General features: G+C 36.5%; 1 protein-coding gene across 1 annotated transcript in view; it reads left to right on the top strand.

Moving 5' to 3' along the window:
* LOC127439888 (calcium/calmodulin-dependent protein kinase type IV-like) overlaps nucleotides 1-27,598 on the top strand; it is an 81,965-nt gene extending 54,367 nt beyond the window's left edge. Inside the window, exons 7-12 of the mRNA XM_051696177.1 lie at nucleotides 16,276-16,366; nucleotides 19,617-19,691; nucleotides 19,849-19,924; nucleotides 22,081-22,207; nucleotides 23,517-23,669; nucleotides 26,465-27,598. Of these exons, the coding sequence (XP_051552137.1) occupies nucleotides 16,276-16,366; nucleotides 19,617-19,691; nucleotides 19,849-19,924; nucleotides 22,081-22,207; nucleotides 23,517-23,669; nucleotides 26,465-26,626 (684 nt within the window). The 3' untranslated portion in view covers nucleotides 26,627-27,598. The remainder of the gene's footprint in view (nucleotides 1-16,275; nucleotides 16,367-19,616; nucleotides 19,692-19,848; nucleotides 19,925-22,080; nucleotides 22,208-23,516; nucleotides 23,670-26,464) is intronic.
* The last annotated feature ends 345 nt before the right edge of the window (nucleotides 27,599-27,943 follow it).

The following is a 27,943-nucleotide window of genomic DNA, read 5'->3' as shown; positions in this document are numbered from 1 at the left end:
TGATAGGTATTTGTCTGAAATTCAAAAGGCCTGACTTTCCCATGTGAATGATATGTACAGGAGAGCACTGACCCTAACAATATACACTTTAGAGATGAAAGATATGACGGTCTTTAGCCCAGCTTCCCTCAATTCAATCCAAAGTAAATACTTTAAATCCTAATAATAACACTAGATTTTTACATTTGTTATGTGAATAGTGCTTGCCTGTGCAAAACATGTCGACTGGGTGTTGCTATGCAGTTGCTAAGATGTTCTGAATGATTGTTAGTGCATTGTTATCCATTTGCTAGGGTTGCCATATGGTTGCTTGGTTATTCTGGTTGGCTGCTAGGGTGATCTGGAGGCTTCCGGAGCATTGCTGTGCGGTTGCTCAGGTGTTCTGGGTGGTTGCTGGTGTTCTGGGTGGCTGCCAGGGCATTGGTATGTGGTTGCTAGGGTGTTCTGGGTGCTGTCAGAGCATTGCTATGTTGTTGCTAGGGTGTTCTGGGTGGCTGCCAGGGCATTGCTATGTGGTTGCTAAAGTGTTCTAAGTGGTTTATAAAAGGATTCCTATGGTTGCTAGTGTGTTCTTGGTGGTTGCTAGGGTGTTCTGGGTGCCTGCCAGGACGTTGCTATGTGTGGTTGCTAAAGTGTTCTAAGTTTTTTTAAACGGATTGCTATGTGGTTGCTAGGGTGTGCAGGGTGGTTGCTGGTGTTTTGAGTGCTGCCAGAGTGTTGCAATTTGGTTGCTAGGGTGTTCTGGTGTTTTTTGGTGTTCTGGTTGGCTACCAGGGTGTTGCTTATGTGGTTGCTGAAGTGTTCTAATTGGTTTATAAAAGAATTGCTGTGGTTGCTAGGGTGTGCTGGGTGCTACCAGAATGTCACTATGTAGTTGCTAGGGTGTTCTGGGTGGTTGTTAGAGTGTTCTGGGTGCTGCAAGAGTGTTGTTATGTTGTTGCTAGAGTGTTCTGGGTGCCTGCCAGGGCATTGCTATGTGGTTGCTAAAGTGTCCTAAGTGGTTTTTAAACTAATTGCTGTATGGTTGCTATGGTGTTCTAGGTGAAATGACCGACTAGTTCAGTGAAGAGACGTATTCATTCAGTGGGTCCAACCAATGATATGCTCCTTCACAGCTCGCTTTTGAATGCTTTTGGCTCACGCTGAAGTCAGTCTTTAAAGGCGACACAAATGAAATTTGCATGTCTACATATATACGACAACATTTTAAAAATTGTTTAAAAAAATAAACATTTTCACCACAAATGTCAGGTCTTATTTTCCATATATTTTGTCAAATAGTGGGCTTAATTATTACCAAGAAAAATAAAAAGTTTAGGAAAAGTCTAAATATCTTACACTGTGCATCAAAGCACAAAATTTCCATCTGTAATTCATGTTATTTTAACTGTATGGTCTTCAGTTATTTTTTACAATTTTTACAAATTTGGGATCATGTTTTGTGCATACCTATAAACTTGTCTTATGTGCATCTCACCCCTGTCTCTCCTTGTTGAACACGATTGACTCACATGCCGAACTGAACGAACGACATCTCTCCATCTCGTTCAGCAGATCTTCGTTCACGAGTCAAGTTTACCTGTATATTCAGTTTGTTCACGAACCACCTCTCGTCTCGTTGAGACTCAAATGACCGACTAGTTAACTGATGGGGTGTATTTGTTCAGTGGGTGAAACCAATGATATGCTCCTTCACAGCGGGCACTCGAATGCTATTGGCTCGTGCTATAGTCAGTCTTTACAGGCATGAAAAGCAGCTCATTGGCTTTGAAAGGGAGAGACGTCAGTGAACGGAAAATATGAGTCAGTGTATGCAGGTGAATAAGAACGATTCATTCACTCAAAAGATTTGTCCAAAAAGACCGATTCGTTCACGAATGAAACATCTCTACTATGTGGTTGCCAGGGTGGTCTGGGTGCCGCCAGAGTGTTGCTATGTGGTTGCTAAGGTGTTCTAAAGAGTTTTTAGCCCATTGCTATGTGGCTGCTAAGGTGTTCTAGGTAGTTGCTAGGTGGTTTGTAGGGTGTTCAAGGTGGTTGCTAGTTAATTGTTGACTGGCCCTAGTCAAAAGGGCACAGTCTCTATTATATTTTGGTATCTAGAAATGGCTCGGCTCCCTCATTCAAGGTAAGCCAATGGAATTTTTTTCACCTGTTTTAACGTCCTCTAGGCCAATCACTTATAAATGTATGAAACACCCAATCTGAGGTATTTTACATGTCCATTGCACAAGCAGTGCGAGATGTGTTATGCACCAAAATTTAAGGTTTTTTCAAATCCATAACCCTAAGTACTGTATGAGCAATAGCAAACACCACTTTGCCTTGCTTTAGCAAACACCACTAATTAGGACAATATCCACTGCTGAAGTCCAAACAGAAAAAAAAAAAAAGATCTGTTTTTATAATCAGCCCGATGCTCTTGCCAGTGCCGAGTTGAGTGTTACCACGGAAACTCATTAAACAGAGTAGCACGGGCCATAGAAGTCTGCCTGGTTACAGAGAAACAGCACGTGGTCACCATCTAACATGTGTTACCGAGAGAGCTGATGAAACTGATAGAGAGAACCTAAGGAAGATTATCACAGTTGCTTTTCTGAAGGTTGTATCACCAGAAACAAACAAAACAAATCTGTCATTTATTAGTGGTGTTTGAACTATTATCATTAATCATATTTAGGGTTAGGGGTAAACTCGGTAACTCGTCCCGCACTGTTTATGCTACAGACATGAATGATTCCTCCAGGGGTTAAATTGGGCCAGAACAGTTCAAAACTGCGTTTCAGCACCTTTGATTCCAAAAGGAAAGAAAAAAATGTATGTGTGCCATTTCTTGTAGGCTCTGTCCCAGTTTTTATTTGATCCAATTGACACATTCTGACTTTATTTAGCGAGTGTACTGCTCAAAAGTTCAATATGCTTCATTCTAGTCAGATGCAGACGCTGGTAGAGGCAGCATATTCAAGAGCAGCATGAAAACGCGTGCCCCCATAAATAGACGCTTCTGTATTGCTCCGTGGTCCAATCTCTGATTCATTGAAATCGTGAAATATGGAATCAACTGCTCACCCATTTCTGAGATTTACTGGTATGCAGTAGCAATTTTGCTTAGTTTTTTATAAAGCTGTATACCCGGAAGGGTTTTGAATCTGGGATCACTTGCATCAAAAGCGACATCATAGGATCAAAATATCATAGGCCTACTTCCACTCGAGATCAAAAGGCCTCTTGACCAACATACTGTAAAAATCTTCACTGTTATTTGTGTATTTATGTATGTACTCCTTTTTTGGATTCAGCATTTATTTTATTTTGTGTGCATCTTTGTGGATGTTTTTCTGGGGGATATGTGAACAGCCCTACAATCAGAAAACTGATAAATACACAAAAAATAAATTGGAGGTATATAATAACAGATGCTCCAATCTAGGGCACAACACTGCTTTACATCCCGAGCTCAGTGATATGCTCCAGAGTGCTTCAAAAGTGCATAAATGCAAGATTATTGTGGGGGCGCAACATGTAGCCTAGTTCAAGGCATCCAACAGTTTTTTCTTCAGCAACAGTTTATTAAAGCAATCCATTTGTCAGACACCCCAACATAAAGAATCGGCAACAGACACTATAAAATTATTGTCCACAACACCTTACAAATAAATCTTTGGACTATGCATAATAATGGGAACATTGCTCACAGCAGGCAATTTAAAGTCTGATAATGAATAAAATTTACATTTATTGTTGAACACATGAATTTGTACAGAAGAAATGCTTCAACCGTTGTGCATCAGTTTAAAAAAGTTACTCAGATGTCATTAGAGGACAAAAATGTCTGTGTCAAAAACTGCCATAATAATATTATATATTAATATTACTTTCCACTTTCAGTGAGTTAATTCTTTTAACCAACATCAGTCCTGATCATAACTACCAAATATTCATTCATTTTCAGGATTTTAATGCCAGTTTGTTTACATAATGTCACTGTTGTTTTTTACACACATGCACACAAATTTCTCAATACACACATACAAAACACACTCTAACATCCATACCAACACACCCACACAATTTTAGCTGCATCATTTATTCAACTGACCTGCAGTGCTCTATAATACAGCAAACAGAAAATAGGAAAAAAGCATGTATTTGCTCCATAGGCTTAATATGAGAAAAATGGCACCATCTGGTGGAAAATATTAACAATTTTCATTTTGAAGCCAGGGCTCTGGAATGATAGCATAATATCATAGAGTTCATGATTTTATGCTTTAATGGCCCTGGGATCAAATATTGCAGTTTTAATGGGTTTCAATGGGGATATTTTTGTCCTTAAGGTCTTGAGTGTAACTATTTTGTGTACACAGTGTATTATACAGTTGAAGTCAGTTTACATACACTTAGGTTTAAGTCATTAAAACTCATTTTTTAACCACTCCACAGATTTAATATTAGCAAACTATAGTTTTGGCAAGTCGTTTATGACATCTACTTTGTGCATGACACGTCAAGTAGCTTGAAAAAGTCCAGAAAATGATGTCAAGCCTTTAGACAATTAGCCAGTTAGCTTCTGATAGGAGGTGTACTGAATTGGTTGTGTATCTGTGGATGTATTTTAAGGCCTACCTTCAAACTCAGTGCCTCTTTGCTTGACATCATGGGAAAATCAAATAAAATCAGCCAAGACCTCAGAAATAAAATTGTGGACCTCCTCAAGTCTGGTTCATCCTTGACTTTTTATAGTCAAAACAAGTGAAAAAATCTACCAGTGCTGAAGAAGTAATCCAAAGTATTTAGAAAACGTTACTGACCTTGAGTAATCTAACGGAATAGGTTACAAATGACATTTTACAGCATATATTCTGTAATCTGTAGTGGAATACATTTCAAAAGTAACCCTCCCAACCCTGCAGGTGGGTGACCTGTTAGACGTCATGTGTGACACATGACAAGAAATGCTGTTAGTCAAAAAGACACGCGCTTGAAGAAACACACTTTATTATGTTTTTAAGAACAGACAAAAGAAAAGCTGTCAATGTTTGTGTCTGATTCTCTGTTTGTTCAGAGGCGTGCAGTGAGACCCTGTCTCGTGGAACAAGTGCATGTAAAGAGTTATCACTCATTTTTCTCTGTTTCATTCGACTGAAAACTGTTTGAAAGAATAATGTAGTCTATGAGAATGCTGCAAATGATCTCCAATCATCAGTGAGTTTAGTTTGCTTTATTTCCACGGAGCAGTTCGCTGCGATATGCCAAAGGGGGAAGCGATATGCAGAAAAGGCCAGTTTCTATTTAAAATCCCGGGCCGATTTCTCTTCCTAGTACGCCCTGATCCAAACACATTTGATAAGAACACACATTTGGCAGCATTTTTTGGGAACACAAGGGAATTTATTAGGCTTATTTATTATGATGATTATTATAATTATCTTTACATTTATAATTGTCTTTAGTTCTTAATTTGTAGGCTATTTGTAATCTTTCACCTGGTGTCGCTGACGGATGCTTGCTTGATGGCAAATGGGGCCGTTGGAGACGGTAAATGATTGGATTTGGGGAGGTGGTTATATATAAGATTTTTTAATCACTTCGTTATTTTAATTGCTTTTTTCTCTTGTTTCGTTTAAAGTGCTATTTGAATTTAGAAATGTCTTTTAAGTTTTTCGTGTTTCAATAAATTAATTTAATTTTTAAAGAAAAATCAATAAAACAAAAATATTCACCGACCCTTGGCAGGGGGGTTGACCATATAATCGGATATTGCGATATTTTTAAGGTGATTATCGTTAAAATATTTTTTTACATATCGCCCAGCCCAAAAGGGACGTTCAGTTTTTCATGAACATGGTCAAAGTCATTTTATGGAGACCCGCACAAACACGTGTACTCAATTCCATATTGCAACATGTTACCTATTAATTATTGCTTATTTGTTTGTTTTTGAGTGGTCTATGGGCAATATAAACATTTTATTTTATTGTAAAACTTTGTTTTTGAAAATAGTAAATTATTCATTTGTGCTATGGCTCTTTTGAAAAAATGCATCAACCAAAAATAAAAAAATTGGCTCCTTGAGGGCCACGTGACGCCATGCGGAGGGCAGACGTGTGAGTGACAGCTCTGTGCACTTTGCTAATTTTTTAAATTATTTTCATGATATAATCCGGTGAAATTCGATAAACCCAGTTACACATTTGGCAAAGAAGTCATAATCATCGGGTTCTGGAGACATTAAAAGACACTTACAGGTTCAAGATGAAAGCCCAGACAGGCCTGTGGACCGGGGACTCATTTTGGATGGTGCAGCGGGAGAAGGAATCCAGCGTCAACTGTCCAACATGTCGGTGATGTTGACGAAGGTACTTGCGGACTTGGAGGATCTCACTGTAATACGTCGAACGATTACAGCGATGGAAAAAAAATTCTCTGAGTTAGTCACAAGAGTGACAGATGTTGAGAAACAAATTGATTATTTGTAGTCATCAGTGAGGGAATTAGCCACTAATCTGCCTACGACCAAAGTTGATTTGGAACGTGTTCTTGAAAAGCTTGAAGATTTTGAGAATAGAAGCCGCAGGAATAACATTCGAATTGTGGGAATTCCTGAGCATGAAGAGGGCAGAGATATGTTGAAATTCCTAGATGAGCTTTTCCCGAGTCTGCTTGACATAACAGGCCACAAGCTGGAAATCGAGCGAGCTCACAGAGTCCCAGCTCACAGATCTGCTGAGGGAAACAGACCCCGATCAATCCTGGCCAAAGTTTTGAGATCATCCAATAAAGATCTCATGTTGCGCCAGGCGAGGAGCAAAGGAAAGCTTTTTTGGAAGAATCACAATATTTTCTTGTTTCTGGACTTTGCGAACTCGACAAGAGTGAAACACGATCGGTTCAAGGAATGCAAGAAACTCTTACATCAGCGGAAGATCGCTTTTGCACTGATGTTCCCTGCCAAACTGAGAATAAACACCAACGATGGCTGCAAAGTATTTACATGTCCCAATCAGGCAATGTCTTTTATAGAAACAATGGGTGAATAACCATTGGGTGTTTCTCTTGTGAGTGGATTGACTCATTGTATGTACTCTGGCTTTCAGAGGAAGCTGGGCGCCATTTTTGTTTCTTTTTGCGTTGGCTCCGCCGAGCGGCTGGAGTTTGTTTCGTGGATTAACACGTTTCCTTAAAGAAACGTTTGCATTGAAGGAAGATCACTTTTACAATGAAGTTCCCGGCCAGATTGAGAATAGACACTACGGACGACCGCAAAATATCTACATGCCCACACAAAAGATGTCTTTTATAAAGTTGGTGGACTGTATAAGTCATGGGATATACTTTTATGCGGCCTCCGAGTGAATTGACTCTTGACCATCCGAGGAACCGGGATGCGTGTTTCGTTTCCTTTTGTGCTGGTTCCGCTTAGCGGTTGGAGCTTGTTTTGTTAAATAACATTACTTCAGGACAGTTATGGATGAATTTGTCAGTTCCTTGTGCTTATGCCTCCTGATGGCTGGAGTATGATATGTGGAGTATTTTCGTGGGACATTGGAATGATTACGTCATCTGCTGCACTCATCAGCTGGCTCACTGAAGATTCGTTTGTCTGACCAAGGAAACTGAATGGCTTTATATCGGCTGGAATTTGTTTTGTGAAGGAACACACCTTCGAGACAGTTCTGTGAATGAGTCTACACGTTCATTGTGTTTATTCTGCCTATTGGCTGGGGTTTGTTTTACAAAATATTTGATGTTATGTAATTTTGCCTTACAAATTTGTGAGGCAAAATTGAGCAATCCAATGGCAAAGTTGTCGCAGTTGGCGCTGTTGTGCACGGGGTTAATGCGCATGTTTTCTTTTTTCTGTTTGTTTTGTTTGGGGGGAAGTTCGGGGTTTTATTGTTGCATTAATGTTGAAATGTGGTCTTCTTAATTTTGTTTTTGCCACACAATAAATTTTTTCTATTATATCAAAATGCCAAATGTTAATATGAGTGTACTATCTCTCTCCACATGGAATGTGAATGGGTTGGGGCACCCCATAAAAAGAAGGAAGGTTATTTCTTTTCTTAAACGTAAGAAATATGATATAGTGTTTCTTAAAGAAATGCATCTTTCCCCGCAAGAAGCTGAAAAATTTGGGAAGATATGGGGTGGACATGTTTTCTTTAGTGCAGGCTCAAGTAAGAGCAAGGGAGTCATTATATTGATTAATAAACATCTACAATTCAAATGTCTCAAACAGATTAAAGATAAATTAGGGAGAGTCATTATTGTTTTAGCAGAAATTCAGGGGCAAAGTCTGATTTTGGCTAATATTTACGCACCTAACGTTGATGATCAGGGCTTTTTTATAGATCTTGAGGGGATGTTGCAAGCCACTGGCACCCCTCATGATATATATTGGGAGGAGACTTTAATCTTTTGATGGACTCAGTCCTTGATCATAGTGAAGCAAAAGTGTGTAAGCCCCCTAGAGTAACACTGACTCTTCTCAGGATGTGTAGATGTCTTGGTCTTACAGATATTTGGAGACTTTTGAACCCATCTGGTAGGGACTATACATTTTTTTCATCAGTCCAAAAGATTTATCCAAATCCCTCATTTCATCTGTTGTTGATTGCTCAATTGGAAACATTTTAGTCTCAGATCACGCCCTGGTGAGTTTAGAGGTGTTGCCACATATAGAGAAAAAGAAATCATATAGTTGGTGCCTTAATGTATCCCTTTTGCAAAATCCTGATTTCCAACAAATGTTAAAGACTGAAATCAATGTTTATATGGAGACCAACTGGTCCTCAGTATCCTCTGTGGGCATGGCTTGGGAGGCACTTAAGGCGGTTCTTAGGGGTCGGATCATACAGTATGCCACATTCATCAAAAAATCCAAGGCATGAGAACTCGTGGAGTTGGAAGGAAATATTAAAAGTGCAGAGGCAGAGCTGAAGTGCCGTATGTCATCTGATGGCCTCAGAGAATTGACCTGATTGAAATATAGATATAATACTATTTTGTCCCAGAAAGTGGAGTTTTGGTTATTCAGGGACAAGACAGTCATATTTTGAATCAGGGGACAAAGCAGGGAAGCTTTTGGCTAGATATATAAAGCAGAGAGAGTCTCTTTCTATCATTCCCTTTTATTGAAATTTTTACCTCGATATTAATATGATATTAATAATGCCTTTAAAGAGTGCTACCTTGATCTTTATAGTTCCACATCTTCATCTACTGATGAAGATATTAGAAACTTTGTGGAACCATTAGATTTTGCTAAACTGACGACTAAGCAAAAAACTCTCTTGATTCTGAGATAACCTTGGAGGAGCTTGACGAGGTAATTAAGTCCCTACCTACTGGCAAGGCTCTGGGGCCAGATGGTTTTGCCGCAGAATTTTTTAGATCCTATGCTACAGAACTGGCTCCACATTTGTTAGAAGTTTATACGGAATCATTAAAGAATGGAAAGCTTGCTCCAACCATGACACAAGGCCGGATCAGTCTGATTCTTAAAAAGGACAAAGATCCAAGCGAGTGTAAAAGTTAACATCCAATCTCCCTGATCCAACTAGATGTAAAAATTTTGGCTAACCGATTAAGTAAGGTTATGACATCTCTTAAACATATGGATCAGGTGGGGTTTATTCGGGGCCGCAGCTCTTCTGATAACATTAGGCATCTAATCAACATCATGTGGTCAGTAGCGAATGATCAGTGTCCGGTCGCTGCCATCTCACTTCACGCCAAAAATGCGTTTCATATGGAAGAATGGGATTATCTTTTTAAGATTTTGGAAATGTATGGGTTTGGGAGTACATTTATTGGTTGGATTAAGTTACTTTATAGACACCCTGTAGCAGCGGTACAAACAAATGGATTAATTTCAGATTATTTTACTCTGAATAGAGGCACTCGGCAGGGTTGCCCTCTTTCCCCATTATTGTTCTGTCTTGCCCTGGAACCATTAGCAGCCGCAATAAAAAAGGAGGATGATTTTCCAGGGGTGATTGCGGGAGGTGTGGCGCATAAGCTTCTGCTTTACGCAGAAGATATTTTATTATTCATCTCCGACCCCACTAGATCTATGCCTTGCCTCCACAGAATTATTAATTCCTTTTCCAAATTCTCAGGATACAAAGTCAATTGGTCTAAATCCGAAGCTTTGGCTTTGACAGTGTACTGTCCAGTAACGGACTTCCAGCCAGGCACCTTCCAGTGGCCCAAACAGGGCATTAAGTATTTGGGAATTTTATTCCCAGCAAATTTGTCTGATTTAGTCAGAGTTAATTTTGATCCCTTAATAAAAAGGTTTGGACAGGTGGTCTTTATTACACTTAGGAAAAGTTTGGGAAAGTTAATGTAATTAAAATGAATTGTATTCCAAAATTCAACTACCTGTTACAATCTCTCCCTATAGATGTCCCCCTCTCTTATTTCAAGCAATTTGATAGCATAGCGAAGTCCTACATTTGGAATGGTAAGCGTGCCAGGTTAAATTTCAATAAGTTACATAGGCCAGTTGACAAAGGTGGGTTAGGCCTACCCAAGATTTTGTTTTATTATTATGCATTCGGTCTCAGACATTTGGCTCATTGGTCGCTTCCACCTGAGAGAGCCCCTCCCTGGTTTTGTATTGAAAGGAAGCTCTTGCCCCTATCTTGCCTCTGCATAGTCTTTCGATCAAATTAATCGGAGAAGTTAAGTCACACCCCGTTATTTTGCATTTACACTCGATATGGACAAAAGTGTCCAGAGTGTTTAATTCGGATATTTATTTAAACGTAGCCTCGAGCATATGGCAGAACCCTAAACTATGTATTAATAAGTCCCCTTTCTGTTGGTCAGATTGGATTGTGAGGGGGGGATAATACACTTGGTGACCTATATGAGAGTGGAATATTGAGACCTTTTGAAAATTTGGCTCAAAATTTTGGGATTCCCAGATCTCAATTTTATAAGTATTTACAGCTGCGCCACCTACTCTGCACTATTTTTGGGAGTGGCACGCACCCCCCCAGTGTGGAAAATACTCTGGGAGTGGTGATTACTGCTTTTGGAAAAGGTCATGTGGCATCAGTGTATTACTCCCTGCTAATTCAGAGTCTGGGGGACGGAGCTTTAAATTCCCTCAAAAGATTATGGGAGGAAGATTTAAATTTGTTTTTGGAGGAGGGAGTGTGGGCTAGGATTCTTAAAATGGCTTGGGAGGCACTTAAGGCGGTTCTTAGGGGCCGGATCATACAGTATGCTACATTCATCAAAAAATCCAAGGCACGAGAACTCGTGGAGTTGGAAGGAAATTTTAAAAGTGCAGAGGCAGAGCTGAAGTGCCGTATGTCATCTGAAGATTTAGGAGGGAGTGTGGGCTAGGATTCTTAAAATGTCAAGTCTGCATCTAGAGATGCAAGGATGCGCCTTATGCAATTTAAGATTCTACATTGATTTTATTGGACCCCTTATAAATTGTATAGGCTTGGTCTTAAGGACACACCCACCTGCTGGCGATGCCATTCAGAAGATGGAGACACCACCCATGTTGGTGACGTATTGGGTACTCGGATCTCCTTTTGCCCCAGGCTCTGTATTTTGGGTGACGGGGCGGTCATTGATGTAGGAGATAAGTACATGAAGAATTGGATCCTGTCCGGTGTTATGGTGGGCAGACAGGTTATCCTTAGAGGATGGAAGTCAGCTGGAACCCCCTCGTTTCGTGTGTGGTGCGAGGAGATGGGCAGGGTGGCAGCTTGGGAAGAGTTGTCATATAGAAGGTTAGGCAACATGAATATGTTCATCAGGAGGTGGGGCAGCTATTTGGCCTTTTTGTAGGGCTCTCGGGGAGGGGCAGTGGAGGGAGACGTGTTATTTTAAATGTATATGTTGTAGCCTTTTTGTTTTTGAGCATATACTTTTTTTAAATGTATTTCTAAATATTTTCTTCAGTTTTATTGTCTGTTTGTGTGTCTTTGTCAATTGTATTTGATCACTGGGGTATCTGTTTGTGTTGGGTGGTGGGGTGGGGTGGTTAATGTTCGGGAGGAAGTGTTGTAAATAATATAATGTGATTCCAAATATTCTGTTATTTTATATATATATATATATATATATATATATATGTATAAATATATAATATAAAAGAGTTGTTAGTACGATTTTGTAAGCCTAAATGTGAAAAACTCTTGTGCATGTGTGAGAACTGGAGCTGTTACTATGGTTACGGACGGTGTCCACGTGGTGCTTGGTATATATATGTGTTATATGGAATCCAAAAAAACTTTTAATAAAAAAATAATAAAAAATAAAAAAAACATTTGGCTCCTTAGTGAAAAAAGGTTTCTGACCCCTGTATTATTGGAACTGGAGGTTGAAATATCAAAATTCCCCAAAAAATACACACCTTTGACAAAATTTATGCTGTTGGCATTAACACGGCCAAAATGAGAAAAAAAAAAAAAAAAAAAAAAAAAAAAGGAAAAAGACAAAAATGTCCCGAAGGTCGCACAAGGGTTAAATAATGAGGACAAAAAAAAACACAACTTTTCAAAAGTTTACTCGCTGATAGTAACTACACGCAATGCACCACACACTGTCAGCGCTTAAACATTACAACAAGTGGCATCTTTTAATTCATCACTTTAAAAGCACCACAGCTAAAAATATTAAACACTAGTTTGTTGTTTGACGACTAGTGGAGCATTCTGTCCCATTTGTAGGATGTTTATCTTTCTATGACTTCTGTCTGCATAATTTACATCCGTCATCTTCAGTCAGTCATTTAAATGCTCATGATTATCAGCCGATTTAAGTCGCATTTTGTGGTGGATATGAGTCTGGTAGATCGAATTCCACTGATATATTTTGGAGTTTGTGTGTAGTAGCCCCAGTTACATGTGATTCTAAATTTCATGTTCAGTCTGCGACACCTGACCAAGCACCACGTGGACACCGTCCGTAACCATAGTAACAGCTCCAGTTCCCACACATGCACAAGAGTTTTTCACATTTAGGCTTACAAAATCGTACTAACAACTCTTTTATATTATATATTTATACATATATATAATATTTTTGCCACGTCTAAGTAAAGAATTTCACGGTTTTAACTGTGGATTCTATATTCTTGCGGTTGAATAACCATGACATTTTTAATCACGGTTAATAGTGAAACTGTATAATTGCGGCATCCCTAGTTATTTTTAACGCTGTAGTAGTGCATATATTCAATTTGACATCAACATGTTTATTCTCGGTATGATTTTCTAAAACCTGAAAAACAAAACAAAAAAACAAAGAAACAGACCCCCGAAAGTCAGGGTAGAATATGCAGCCTGTGTTTTCTAGCAAATATACTGTGTGGAAATGCTTATAATTTAAACTCTTTTATAATTTAGTGCAAATATTTTCATTACAAATTATATTATCTGCAAAACAATTTGAGGAAAAGGTAGTTGTGTAAAAGGTAGGGGAAGATGCTCCCCTTAAGAACAAAGTTTCCTTTTAAATTTTAAAAGGTAATTCGATTTTAAGAAGGTTAACATGTTCACAGTTAAGATGACCCCCTGCCTGGGACAACAAGAAGATAAACTTGTACCAGCTGTCATCTGATTTTTATCAAATGCATAAATACATCTGATATCATCATTAATTATGTACTTTTGTCATTTAATGTGAAATACTAAACCAAATAGACTATGTATTTTCACAATTATGTTCAATAATGACATACATAAATAATGACAGATAAGTCATAACAGAATCCCAATCTGATGCTCACCTTAAGGAAAATGTGCTTTTATCTGGTCACAAAAAAAAAAGACTGAAAAAATACATTTCTTTGTATTGAATACTGATGGAGCAACATAATTTGTGTGAAAAGAAATAAAAAGGAAAGGTTGTCTTGATTCTGATCCTTTTTTTTTTTTTTTTAAATAAGGTGGCATTAGGATCAGGTCCCCAGGGGGTTTATAGTGATATTGTGTAGATATAGGGACAATAGTTATAGGGCAAAATTAGTCAACTTAAGTAAATACTTTTGAGACAGCAAAATGCTTTTTTGAGCAACAAGTTAAGAAAATGCCTACTCAAAATAACTACTTCAGAAAAGAGTGCACCATTTCCTGTTCATTTCAACCCCTTTTGGCATTTCGTAACATCTCAAGTATTCTATAAACAAATGAATCTCCATTGTGAATGAATCATTTGAACATGTCTCAAAATAAATGTGATGGTTTCAGGGATTCTCATTAGCTACATAAATTTGCAACATTTTAAAAATTAAATATCAGATCAGATTACCACAAAATCAACCTTTTAGACATTGCACGCAATGATCTCAAGGATCAGAAATATTTTGCTGACAGCATTTTAGGAAAGTGCTGTGGTAGGTTTTGTTACCGTTTATTGTTTTGGGAGAAAATAAAATCAAAAGTGCCTTTTATCCTAGGGGACCTTTAGCCCAGTTGTACCCATTTAGACACCCATATTTATAATTGAAGGGATGTTATAACAGTAATCACCCAATTTTAGGGTTCCCCCACCTCCGAAATCCCAATTTTACCCCTGGATACCTCATATCTTGTGGCTTTTTGAAGAGAGTCGGACTGTTACTTTTCTCAGTGACCAGACTGGCAGACGATAAAACAGCAGAAAGAAAAATTGTGCTTCCAAGGCGTGTAAAATCCTTAGGTAAGCTTAAGTTTTAGAGGTTTGGTTTTGTGTAATGAGAGCCACTTTGCACGCTGAACACACATTTGTATTTTTATTTTTATTTTATTTTTTTGACTGTACACACATACAGTAACAATGCATCACATCATCAATGTCAATTATTTATATACATTTTTACTTCAAAACTAGAACAGAAGAATTCCCTTTTTTCCCTCCAAAAGGTAGTATTTTAAGAGTTATAATCTTGTCTACTGCAATAGAACATAGTAGTATATAATATTCCAGAGGTAGTTGGTGCATCATCACTTTTTTCAGCTGCTTTGATTTAATGTTGCCATAAAAAACAAAATGACGTATAAACAGGGCAGTCATATAGAATTATGTGTACAGGTTAAAAGTACTCAAACATGGTGGTTTGGATGGAACATCACACCCTGAATATTAAAATTGCTTCATAGAGATCTAGCCAATTTAGTGGTGTAAAGTAAACATAAAAATAGACAGTACACTAAAAACTGAAATTAGCCACAAAACAATGTTTGAAAAAATTATGTGTTAATCAGTATTTTTGACTTTCCATTAAAAATATGTAAACATCGCTGAGTGACTCCAGCCAGAGCTCCTAAGCAACCAAATTGGCCCGGTTGCTAGGGAGGGTAGAGTCACATGAGGTTACCTCCTCATGATCGCGATTAGGGGTTCTCGCGCTCAATGGGCGCGTGGTAAGTTGTGCGTGGATCGCGGAGAGTAGCATGAGCCTCCACATGCTGTGAGTCTCCGCGGTGTCATGCACAATGAGCCACATGATAAGATGCACGGATTGATGGTCTCAGAAGCGGAGGCAACTGAGACTTGTCCTCCGCCACCCGGATTGAGGTGAGTAACCGCACCAGCACGAGGACCTACTAAGTAGTGGGAATTGGGCATTCCAAATTGGGAGAAAAGAGGATAAAAAAAAAAATAATCTAAACATCCATTAATCAAGATCAATTTCAATACAATGCAAAACTGTGTTGGATAGTAAGGCTTCCAGAAAATATATCTGTTTATTTAATAGTTTTCTTCTAAATTCACTAAATTCGGTTGGATTCAAATTCCTAAAATGAGAAAAAAATGCAGTTTGCATAAATAAATACCTAATTCAAGATTATCAGAAAATGAGTATTGCTCTCTTACTCAAAGTTGCCTCTTAAATTCATCTTGTAGTATAGATAAAAATACTGATTAAGAAAATGATATTTTCAGTGATGTAGAAGAAGATTGAATGTTTAAAGAATGTCACTACCGTGCTGCCTTGCAAGCATTGTAAAAATGGCATGGCCTCTGAGGAGAGAAAAGATGTCTTGATGCACTAAATTCGGTCACTTATAAAGCGAGTTGAATCAGTACTGTAGATCTTTGTCATGACTTTGAATTTGCTCATAATCAGGCCCAGATTAATCTGTTTACCAACCACAGAGGGGCTTCCCAAATTAATATAGAGGATAAACATAATATCACACACAAAATGATGAAGACGACACATTAATGAGTGCAGTCACACGTCTGTGTGCACCACATGAAGTGTTACAGATTAACATGAGGCGACCCCGTCTGTGTCTACATCTCTGTTTGCAGTACCTGCATGAGAACGGCATAGTGCACAGAGACCTGAAACCTGAGAACCTCCTGTACGCCACCACAGCGCCAGATGCGCCGCTCAAAATAGGTAATGCTCTCTGTTTGTCTGATGGGAGGATCTGCATTTGGCCTAGACATCCATTGTTGACGAATTACTTTACAAGCAAGCGGCTTAATCCTGTTGTAATCAGACTATAGAGGAACATTCATTTTCAGTTTCAAAGGATGGATAATCTCAGAGATTGTCATATCATTTAAATATTTGCCACAGATTTGTGCAGTTTTTTAGTGGTGCTTCCTCATTATTATGATTAGGGATTTGAAACTACCTCATTTAGTTCATCTTGTTAAGGAGAGGTGTGCTATTACTTTTCTAAGCGATTGGAAATCTGATTTTCACCTGGCAGATGAAGTCAGGGGAATAATAGGTGAAACTCACACTCAAAGATATTTTAACCTATTTTTGAGATTTAAGCATTTAAATTTTATTACAAAATTCCATCAAATTGAATTGTGTAATTTTTAACATTTCATTAATAATAAATAAATAAATTAAAAAATGTTTGACATATATTAAATATTGTTCAAGTCAAATTGATGCAATGTTGTTATGAAATTTAAATGTGTAAACCTTAAAAAATAAAAAATAATAAATAATAATAATAATAATAATCAGTGCATGAAAACATATCTATTTCAAACATACCCAAAGGGGAAAAAAAAGAATACATTATATTTTGCATGAAGAACAAAGCATATTTTAGGACCATTAAGATTTATTTATTTTTGGATTGTGAGATTATTTTCATTACAATTAACCTTATTTCTTTACTGTATTACATTTAAAAATATAATAATCATATTAAAATATATTGTTAATATTATTTTAATTAATAATGTATTAATATATTAATAATATATTGTAGTATAAATATATTTATTATATAAAAAAGATATTACAAAAATATTATTATTATAATAAATTAATAATTTAATTTATAATTATAATTATAGATTTAATAATAATATTATTATGTTTTAAACAGTACATTAAAATGTTATATACTCTTATTATATTACTTTAAATAATTTTTAGTTAAATATGAATAAAATCATTGTCTGTATTCATAAAAATATTATTTATTTACTAATAATATTATTAGATTTTTATATTATTATATTTAAAATATGATATAATAAATACAATTATAATAACTGACTTACATCAGCATAAATTCATGCATTAGAGTAATGATGAGATCAATTAGATTTTTTTTTTTTGTTTTTACAGTAATAAGAATTGGGAAGGAAAGGTGCTAAAATGGTCCTACTGTACAAAAATATCATTCATTCTCTTTAAACAAAATATGATTTCTTCTTTCTTTTGATTGATGCCCATAGATTAACTTTGAAGAAGGGGCTGAGCCAATAGGGATCAGAATATCATAGAGATTTGGGTGTGGCCCAGTCAACCACTTAGCAACCACCCACAACACCCTAGCAACTGCGAAGCAACACTCTAAAGCAGTGTTTCCCAACCACTGTGCCGTGGCACACTAGTGTGCCATGAAAGATTGTCAGGTGTGCCGTGGAAAATTATCAAATTCCACAAAATAAATAAATGCATGGAAAAAAAAATAAAATAAATTCAGGGATCCAGACTCCTCACCTTTTGGAGAAGTTTGCCATTTTGAAATCATAATCGGTCACTTTTGTGAAGAGCAATGATTAATGTGCAAAAGTGACTGATATTTATACACATTAAGGGTCTTTCACGTGACTCGCGTCAGCGCTGCAGAATACGTTGAAGTCTATGAAGTGACGCCACTTTACACCAAAGTGTTTCTCACACACAAGTTATTGCTTCACAAATAATGTCTTTGAGAGTACTGAGCAACAAGGAATATTTAAAAACTGTCCAAATTTGTGAAGAGTCATTGAATGTCTCATAATTTATTTTAATTAAATATTAGTTTATCGTTTACGAATATCAGAGACCCCAGTTATCGAACTCATTTAAATTCACCAAGAAAACGCTTAGACCTAAACATAAACGAGTCCTTTTATTACTTTCTGCTATCAAAGCAACTGCAAGATTTTTTTCTCTCTTCCAAATACATGTTTTCAATGTTTATTGTGCACGCCTCCCGCTTTTTTACGTGGCAAACTCGTAAAATCACCCCTCTGTGACGCTTTCTGCAACACTTGTCATGTGGAGGGCCATGCGGCGCTTGACGCTGCCGTTGAACGGAGCGTTGACGCCTCAACTCAACTCATGTGAAATGCGCTTTACAATGACGATAGAACATTATTGAAACTCAAAGTTATTATTATTAGTCTATTATTGTGGTCTTTTCTGATAAGTCATGCTCAGCTGTTTAAATAGGCTACTGTAGGAAAATGATACCGTAGATCTGCTTTGTGTTTATAACTCTTATACTGAAGTCAGAAGATTTGTAGACATGCAAGTTTTAATGAAGGAGAAGGTAAGGACGTTATTGAAACTCACTATTATTAGACTATTATTGTTGTCTTTTTGGATGACAAATAATGCTCAGACTGAAGGAAGATTATAGATCTGCTAAACACTATAAAGTCTCTTGGTAGATTTCGGTCATGAACGACTCAAAATGATTCACTGACTCACTCATAGCACATAAGAATATCATTTGTCGCCATCTAGTGACATTTCCAGAAGGGGTCACTGAACTAATCAGTTAATAAAATTGAACACATTTCTGAAACAGAAGCAAGCCTCACCAAAATACTCTTTATTTTGCAGCTAATTCTGCACAATTGTAAACTTGAATAAACTTGAATCACTAAAATGTGATTATTCTTTAAAAAAAAATATCCCCAGAAAAAATGTTCGTGGACCAGTGATTGTCTTACCTTTTTTGCCCCTCATGAGTTTGCATCCCTGTAATTTGTTGTGGCATTGCAAGAACAAATCTACAAATTAGAAAAGAAGCAAATTTGTTGTTTCTGCATTACCCATTTAGCGCTCTTGCTACCTGTGACCTCACACAGCGTAGCCTACCTATGTAATTTATTTATTTATTTGCATAGCCGAATTTCAAACATTACAAGTATACACGCTACTAAGACGGACAGAAAACATGGACAAGTTCTTGAAAAGGAAAAATATTGACGATGGTTAGCCTATGTGGGATAGTGGTGTGCCGTAGAATTCTTTAGTCGTAAAAAGTGTGCCGCGTTTGGGAAACACTGCTCTAAAGAACAGTCAGAACACCTTAGCAACCGTATAACAGCGCCCTAGCATCATGGTGGCAAGTTTTACTCGGGCAAGAACCTCTCACTTTTTCCATCTTTTTCAGCTGATTTTGGTTTGTCAAAAATTGTGGATGATCAGGTTACTATGAAGACCGTGTGCGGGACTCCAGGCTATTGTGGTGAGTTCATTAAAGATGAGTTCATTAACAGTACACCATCCGTGGCTTTAGTTCCACAAAGAGAATTACAGAGAAGACACAATCTTTTCTACAGCAGCATTACAAGGGAGCATCACCTCCCCCTTTTCTTCTGATGTTATATCTCTCTCTCCCTCAGCTCCTGAGATTTTGCGGGGATGTGCCTATGGCTCTGAGGTTGACATGTGGTCTGTGGGAGTTATCACGTACATTTTGTGAGTGACACAACATACTTTGCCGTCTTAAGTTATTCTTTCACAAGAATTATGTGCTTAGTCATTCAAACTCTCTGTCGGTTCACTCTCGAGAGTTTGGTTTTGTCTCAGAGCAGCTGCACTTGTGAAACTCGTGAGGCACGTTTTGAGCTTTTGGGTGTAATTCCTGGAATTTGTGAATGTAGATACAGATACAGAAATCATACAAAGAATAGAACAATAACCCTTTTAAAGGAATATTCCAGGTTCAATACAAGTCAAGCTCAATCATCAGCTTTTGTGGCATAATGCTGATTATCACAAACATTTATTTCAACTCGTCCCTCCTTTTCTTTAAAAAAGCATAAATCAAGGATACAGTGAGGCACTTACTATAGAAGTGAATGGGGAAAATTTATGGAGGGTTTAAAGCAGAAACGTGAAGCTGATCATTTTATAAAAGCACTTACATTAATTCTTCTGGTAAAGCTTGTGTTTTGTTTGACCTGTAAAGTTGGCTGTTTTACAGTCTTTGTAGGGTTTTAAGGTTTATTGAGTAACGTCATCATGGCAACAAAGTTGTATGAATGGAAATACATTTTTACAGAAAAGGGGTTAGTAAGTTATTTTATCACACTAAAAAAAAACATGTTAACACGCATATTATTTACGTCTTGTGGCTATACTTTTGAAACTGAGTATTTTAACGTTTACAGATTGGCAACTTTAACTTCCATTTTAAGTGTCTCACTGTTAACTCGATTTTTGCTTCTTTTTTTAAAAGGAGCAAGTGTTCAATTCTTTTATATTCATACAGTATACTCATATGTCTATGTCTATGTATATATATATACAGTTCTGGAAAAAATTCAGAGACCACTGCAAAATTATGCAGGTATGTGTTTGAGTAAAATTATTATTTTTTTTTTTTATTCTATAAACTACTGACAACATTTTTACAAAATTCCAAATAAAAATATTGTCATTTAGAGCATTTATTTGCAGAAAATGGCAACTGGTCAAAATAACAAAAAAGATGCAGTTTTCAGACCTCGAATAATGCAAAGAAAACAAGTTCATATTCATTTTTAAATAACACAATGCTAATGTTTTAACTTGGGAGGAGTTCAGAAATCAATATTTGGTGGAATAACCCTGACTTTCAAATGGAGAAGAGTTAGAGAACATTGTCAGAGCAGAAGGAAACAAGTTTTCTTCCATGATAACCTTGTACGTGACTTGACTCATGCGTCCTTCACAAAGACAAATCTGCCTGATTCCAGCCTTACTGAAGCCCCCCCAGATCATCACCGATCCTACATCAAAATTCACAGTGGGTGCGAGACACTGTGGCTTGAAGGTCTCTCTAGGTCTTATCGGTGATGGTCTGAGGGTGCTTCACGGACGCATGAATCAAGCCACGTACAAGGTTATCCTGGAAGAAAACTTGCTTCCTTCTGCTCTGACAATGTTCTCCAACAATGACAATGTTTTTCCAGCAGGACAATGCTCCATGCCACACAGCCAGGTCAATCAAGGTGTGGATGGAGGACCACCGGATGAAAACCCTGTCATGGCCAGCCCAATCTCCAGACCTGAACCCCATTGAAAACCTCTGGAATGTGATCAAGAGGAAGCAAAGCCGAGCTGCTTGAATTTTTGCACCTGGAGTGGCATAAAGTCACCCAACAGCAATGTGAAAGACTGGTAGAGAGCATGCCAAGACGCATGAAAGCTGTGATTGAAAATCAGGGTTATTCCACCAAATAATTTTTGACTCTTCCTAATTTAAAACATTATTATTGTGTTGTTTAAAAATGAATATGAACTTGTTTTCTTTGCATTATTCGAGGTCTGAAAACACTGTATATTTTTTGTTATTTTGACCAGTTGTCATTTTCTGTAATTAAATGCTCTAAATGACAATATTTGTATTTGGAATTTGGGAGAAATGTCAGTACTTTATAGAATAAAACAAAAATGTTCATTTTACTCAAACACATACCTATAAATAGTAAATCCAGAGAAACTGATAATTTCGCAGTGGTCTCTTAATTTTTTTTACAGTATATATAATATATATATATATATATATATATATATATATATATACTGTATATATTTTTTGGACTTTAAAACCTGTATTTTGTTTTTGTTTGTTTCCTTTCCCTGTACAGGTTATGTGGTTTTGAGCCCTTTTTTGATGACAGAGGAGACCAGTACATGTTTAAACGCATCTTGAACTGTGAATATGAATTTGTCTCCCCCTGGTGGGATAATGTTTCTCTCAACGCCAAGGACCTGGTGGGTTAATTCGGTCACACACTATTCTGTCGAAACGCAATGACTTTGTTGCTCATAAATACATGGCCAGTCAAAGGTTTGGACACACCTACTCATACTTATTGATATTACTCATACATATAATTACTATTTTCATCAAAAGTCATCAAAAATGTGAAAGAACACAAATTGACATATGGCAATTATGTAGTGATGCCTTTTAACCAGTTTTGACGGAGTTTCCATGTGTTATGGACATGTGGCTGCTTTTCCTTCACTGTCCTTCACTCATCCATTAATAATAATAATAATAATAATAATTTTGTAAAAATAAAAAAGGCTTTAATTTTATTTGTCTACAAAACTAATTTCAAACATTTAAGTCTAAACTTTTAGATTAAAAGATTTTTTAAGATCATGAGACATAAATTCAGTCAAGTGTGTCCAAACTTTTGATTGGTATGGTGTATATTGCATTGCACACTCAAAAAAAGAAGAAGAAGAAAAAGAAAAAAAAGATTTCACCTATTTTTAAGATTTTCACATTTAAATTTTATTTAAAAAATCCATGGAATTGAAATGTTTTTATTTATTTTATTTATTTATTTTTATTTTTTAACTAAATTAAATGAATAAAATGTAAAATATATAGGTTTTGATATTTTATTTGATTTAAAATTACTCAATTAAATTGGTTGTAATTTTGTAATGAAATTGAAATATATAAATTTAAAAATCGAGTGTATAAACACACACACACACACACACACACACACAGAAGGAGGTGTTTTGCTGTAGTTTTAAGTGTTTTTTATTTATTTATTTATTTATTTATTTTTAGGTATTTGGTAGCCTAGTGTATATTATGTTTTTTTTAAACTGTGTATATTATGTTTTCTAAAATCTGATTGCATGAGCCACAGTAGAAGCTGCTGCTGGTGCAAAATAATAATAAGAAAAAATTTAATAATAATAACAACAGTAATAATTATAATAATATGAACATTTGACTACACATCCAATGAATTCTATTGTAATGGACCAAGTTGCAACAGGTAAACAAAACAATTAGGCTAATGAACTTTTATTTTGCAAAAGAGGTGTTTATTGTGATGATTATTAATACAAGCAATTATTTATTGAGCATTGGTGCTTCAGTTGTATTGTTTATAAAATCCAATTCAGTTCCTTTACCACTTCAATTTCAATTGCATTTAACCTCAGGTTGCTCCAGGGAGAGATTGTTAAAAATGACATGAAGATGTAACACAGATGGTTGTTATAAATGTAGATAGACACATAGTGTTTCTCCTCTTTCTCTACACTCCAGGTAAAGAAACTGATTGTCCAGGATCCAAAGAAACGGCTGACGACACAGCAGGCCCTGCAGCACCCCTGGGTCACTGGAAAGGCTGTTAACTTCACCCATATGGACACAGCACAGAAGAAACTCCAGGAGTTCAATGCTCGAAGAAAGCTCAAGGTTTGAGGCATTTCAATGGCATATTTTGATGATGGTTTAAAGGGGAAGAATGTAATTACTTTCTATTTTTTTAAATACATTCTCCTATTCCAGCTGAATGTGCACAGACAACTGTAAATAAATCATTTGTTGCTTGACTTACTGAAGAGTGTCAGATACTTTACAGGAATTGACAGGTTTGTTGAACCAGGAGGTGAAGGTTTGCTGGTCAGAATGGACAGTTGCTAATGGATAGCTATCTCCAGGTATAACAGACCTCCTTGGTTTCACTGACTGGTTTGTCCAACCAATGGCAGATGGGGGAGTGTTTTGAAAACATGCACTCAAAAAATAACTCTTTGGCTGAACTTGATTCAATCAGTGGTTCCAAGAATTTTCTTAAATTAAAACTACCATGTAATCTCAACTTCAATACTTCAAGTAGAGGGAACCTAATTGATTTGATTAAACCCAACTAAACAAGACACGTTAAATTAACTCATATTAATCTATTTCCGTAATTAACGAGCTAGTACAGTAAATGCTAGCATGCTAAATGCATGCTAATGGGAAACAGCCCATTGTACAAAGGGGCCACAGTTTGTTCCTGGCAGGCAGCAGATGCCCTAACCCCACCCCCACCCTAATCCTAAACATATGGAGCCTGTAAGGCTGAGTAACCTGACAGGAACAACAGATGGCACCTTTCTCTCATCGTGTGGGAAACACTTTGTCATGATTAGTATACCAATTGCCCAATAAGTAAATAGAACATTCTGAAAATGTGCCTGTCCTTAAAGGTGCTGTAAGCGATTTTTTTCATGGAAAGGAATGCAAAAAAATATTTCTACTCCCTGAAAGATAACAATGAAAAAAATGTCCTGAGATATCTGACCAGACTCTGTAACAGCTCTAGACTCTGTAAACAGCAAACAAATATGTGTCTGTGAGCCGAGGTCCCTGATCTGCCTGTCATTCATTTTTCGCGTTCTCATAGTATCGTGGTTGCAGCTAATTATTGAGGCTTAAATGCCATTTTTATGGCATGTTGCTCATAACAGTTGTCAGTTGAGGGTGCTATTTTGCTGCTGTTGTTTTTGACAACCTGCTCTGTCAGTCTCAATAAAGCTCCTTTGATATCTTTGGAGGGTGGGGTTTTGGAAAGAGGGGGTGTGGCTAATCCAATTGATCAGCTTGTGGAAATTCTAGAATAGACAAAATTGCTTACAGCACCTTTAAATGAGCTCAAGAATAAAGACCCCAATATACTTCAAGAGAAGTTCTTATTCTTTCTTTGTTCAGGGGTAAAAAGAAGTTCTAAACGGCCAAGCAACGGTATGCTGTTTCAGAACATTCAGACACCGGCCACACCAATTAGGGAGGCGTTTAGAAGTACATTTAAATATGAGAACGCTACATGTAAAACGTTAAAAATGTGTTATCAATGACTTTTGCCTCATTCTATGAGTAGAATTTACATGAGGTCTGTAAAAGAAGCTGTTTTAACCACTTGTTGATGATTTAGAGTAATATAAATGCAGTAGAACATTTTTAATTTGTCTTGTTTACATTATTAATTAATAGCGTTAATCAAATCAAATCACTTTATTGTCACACAGCCATATACACAAGTGCAATGGTGTGTGAAATTCTTGGGTGCAGTTCCAAGCAACATAGCAGTCGTGACAGTGATGAGACACTGTATGGCCGTGTATAGCATGCTATCATACTATACACGGCCATAATATGCGCTGGTTAAACTCTGTTATTGTAATTTATCATGACACTGATACTACTGCAAATATGAGTATATAAAAGTGTTAATGTGCAGAATAAAGACAAAAGAATAATGATAGAGGCATGTCTTCAGACAGATGTGTTAATGGCTTTTGCTGCAGAAGGCACATGAGTGAATGGGCACTTGAGAGTATTTGAGAAGATTTGATTCCTTTAGTAGACTAATTAATAAATACAACAACAAAAAATTGCATGACATGGTCTTGGAAAATGTCTCTAAGTGAACGATCATACAGATGTAGGTAAATTTGCACCAGCTTGCTAATAACCCTACATGCCGGTGAGTTCCTGTTGACTGATTGTGACTGACTGAACAACATAAACAGAATGAACTGTTGACCTCAAGGTAGGTGGAGCTCCAGGTCACACCTACCATTGACGTGGACCAATGGCAGTAATAAGGTGTTTAGCAGCCGGTCAGAAGTTTTCCTAAAAGTTCACCCCAGTGAGCTGTTACAAACCACCGAAACGAACGCAAAAACAGCTTCTTTTTTAAACAGATTTTGTTCTAAATGACGTCACACCTGTTTGTTATTTGATTTCGTAGGAAGTATATTGAGGCCTTCACTCTTCACCATTATGGTAACCCCCCCCCAAAAAAAACCTCACACATAACAAAAATTCTCCTAAATTTCAACACAGCAAAACATTAAACACTACAAGTCTCTCACTTTATGCAATGCAAAGCATGCTGGGAATTAGAAGTACCCTGCCCAATTTCAGTAAACCAAACAAAACAAAAAAAACAATATTTATGTTGTCCCAACACAGTTAATTTAAGTTCACTTGGTTACATTAATTTTTGAGTAAAATGAACAAGGGAGGATTCAGTAAAACTGACAAAATTGGAAGTAAAAAAAAAATGTGTGTGTTTGGAAACAATCATTATTTATGCAATTCCGTTTGTGGCAAGCAAATAAATCAGTGAAGAAATACAATATATGTTCTTTATATAAATATAAATGTCACTTTCCTATTATAAAAACATGTTACAATATACCATGTTTTTCGTTACATAGGCAGCGGTCAAAGCGGTGGTGGCCTCAACTCGACTGGGCAGCGCAGGAAGCCACGGCAGCACAGACAACAACAAGACTGACTGCAGCCACTCCATCCAGCAGAAGACAGCAGAAGTTCAGCCAGACACTGTACAACCTCAAATTCAGAATGAAGGCTCTTAGATTTCCACACTGGAACTGGAATTAGAAATGTAACTACTTCCCTTCATGAAAGGAACTCATTGCTTTTCGCAGTGGGCCTCATAAAGGACTGAACTGGTGAACTTTGTCTGGTACTTCTGCATGCAGACTGTTTGTCTATGGAAAAGTTCCACATTGTGACTCAGCCAAATGCCATACCATGCCAACATTTGATAAATACTTAACTTTGGATTTTTTTTACAGTGAATGAATACATTCATCTATTGTGGGTGGCAATGACAAGAACTGAATGTCATTAGATTATGCGATCATTACATCTAAGATGGGGTTCAAAAGTCGGAAACCACGCTGGAAATCTGGGATTTTTTCATGTCTAAACATGGTAATAAACAAAGTTTTAGGATTTTGAAAATGTAAAAAAAGTTATGACATAAAATGCTATTATTTATAATGCTATATTTTTGATTCTGCAATATTTCTACGTCACTAATCAGATGTAAGCAAATTTGTGATACTGAACATGTTAACTGCTTTGTCAGAATTCCTTGCTTCCATTAAAACACACAAGATGCTCTTTGGAATATTGGCGTTTTATTTTCACTCAAATTGTTATGCTAATAATTTATAATTATTATTTTATATGAAACACTTTATATTAAATTAGAAAATGCAAAGTGCAAACATTTTCACTAGACTGGTCTCAGACCCTTGGACCCCAATGTTTGTTCATCCAGATTTATTTCATCATGCTCTTGATAATATCAACATCTTATCATAAAGGTGAAGTACTCTATGGACATTAAGCTCTTTAATTGTATAAATTACATTTGTGATGCTTTTTATTGAAATTATTTTATTTGTTCAGGTTTTATGCAATATTTAAAGATAAACAAACAGATGTAAGAATTTCCATGTGGACATTTAATTGAACATAAGCTTCAGCTGAGAATATAGAGGGCCAAATTACTCAAAAATAAATATTTAAATAAATGACTAAATACATTATATATACAGTATATATATATATATATATATATATATATATATATATATATATATATATATATATATAAATTACTAAATACATAATGAATATGAATATAATGAATATGAATGAATATATATATATATAATGGTTAAACTAATCATTAAATCACCAAAAAAATCAAGAAATGTCACTTGTATTTTATTTTTGCATTAGTTTACGTCCATTTTCATTTAATGAATTTCACTGATTTCTCATTTACGCATGAGCTTCGTGTCTTTTCATTTTCAAGCAATCAACTGTCGTTGAGTGCTGTATCCCTGAAAATGAAAAGACACGAAGCTCATGCGTAA

Source organism: Myxocyprinus asiaticus, chromosome 4 (assembly GCF_019703515.2).
Source record: "Myxocyprinus asiaticus isolate MX2 ecotype Aquarium Trade chromosome 4, UBuf_Myxa_2, whole genome shotgun sequence".
NCBI classification, from domain to species: Eukaryota; Metazoa; Chordata; class Actinopteri; order Cypriniformes; family Catostomidae; genus Myxocyprinus; species Myxocyprinus asiaticus.
This window is presented reverse-complemented; position numbering and strand designations above follow the sequence as displayed.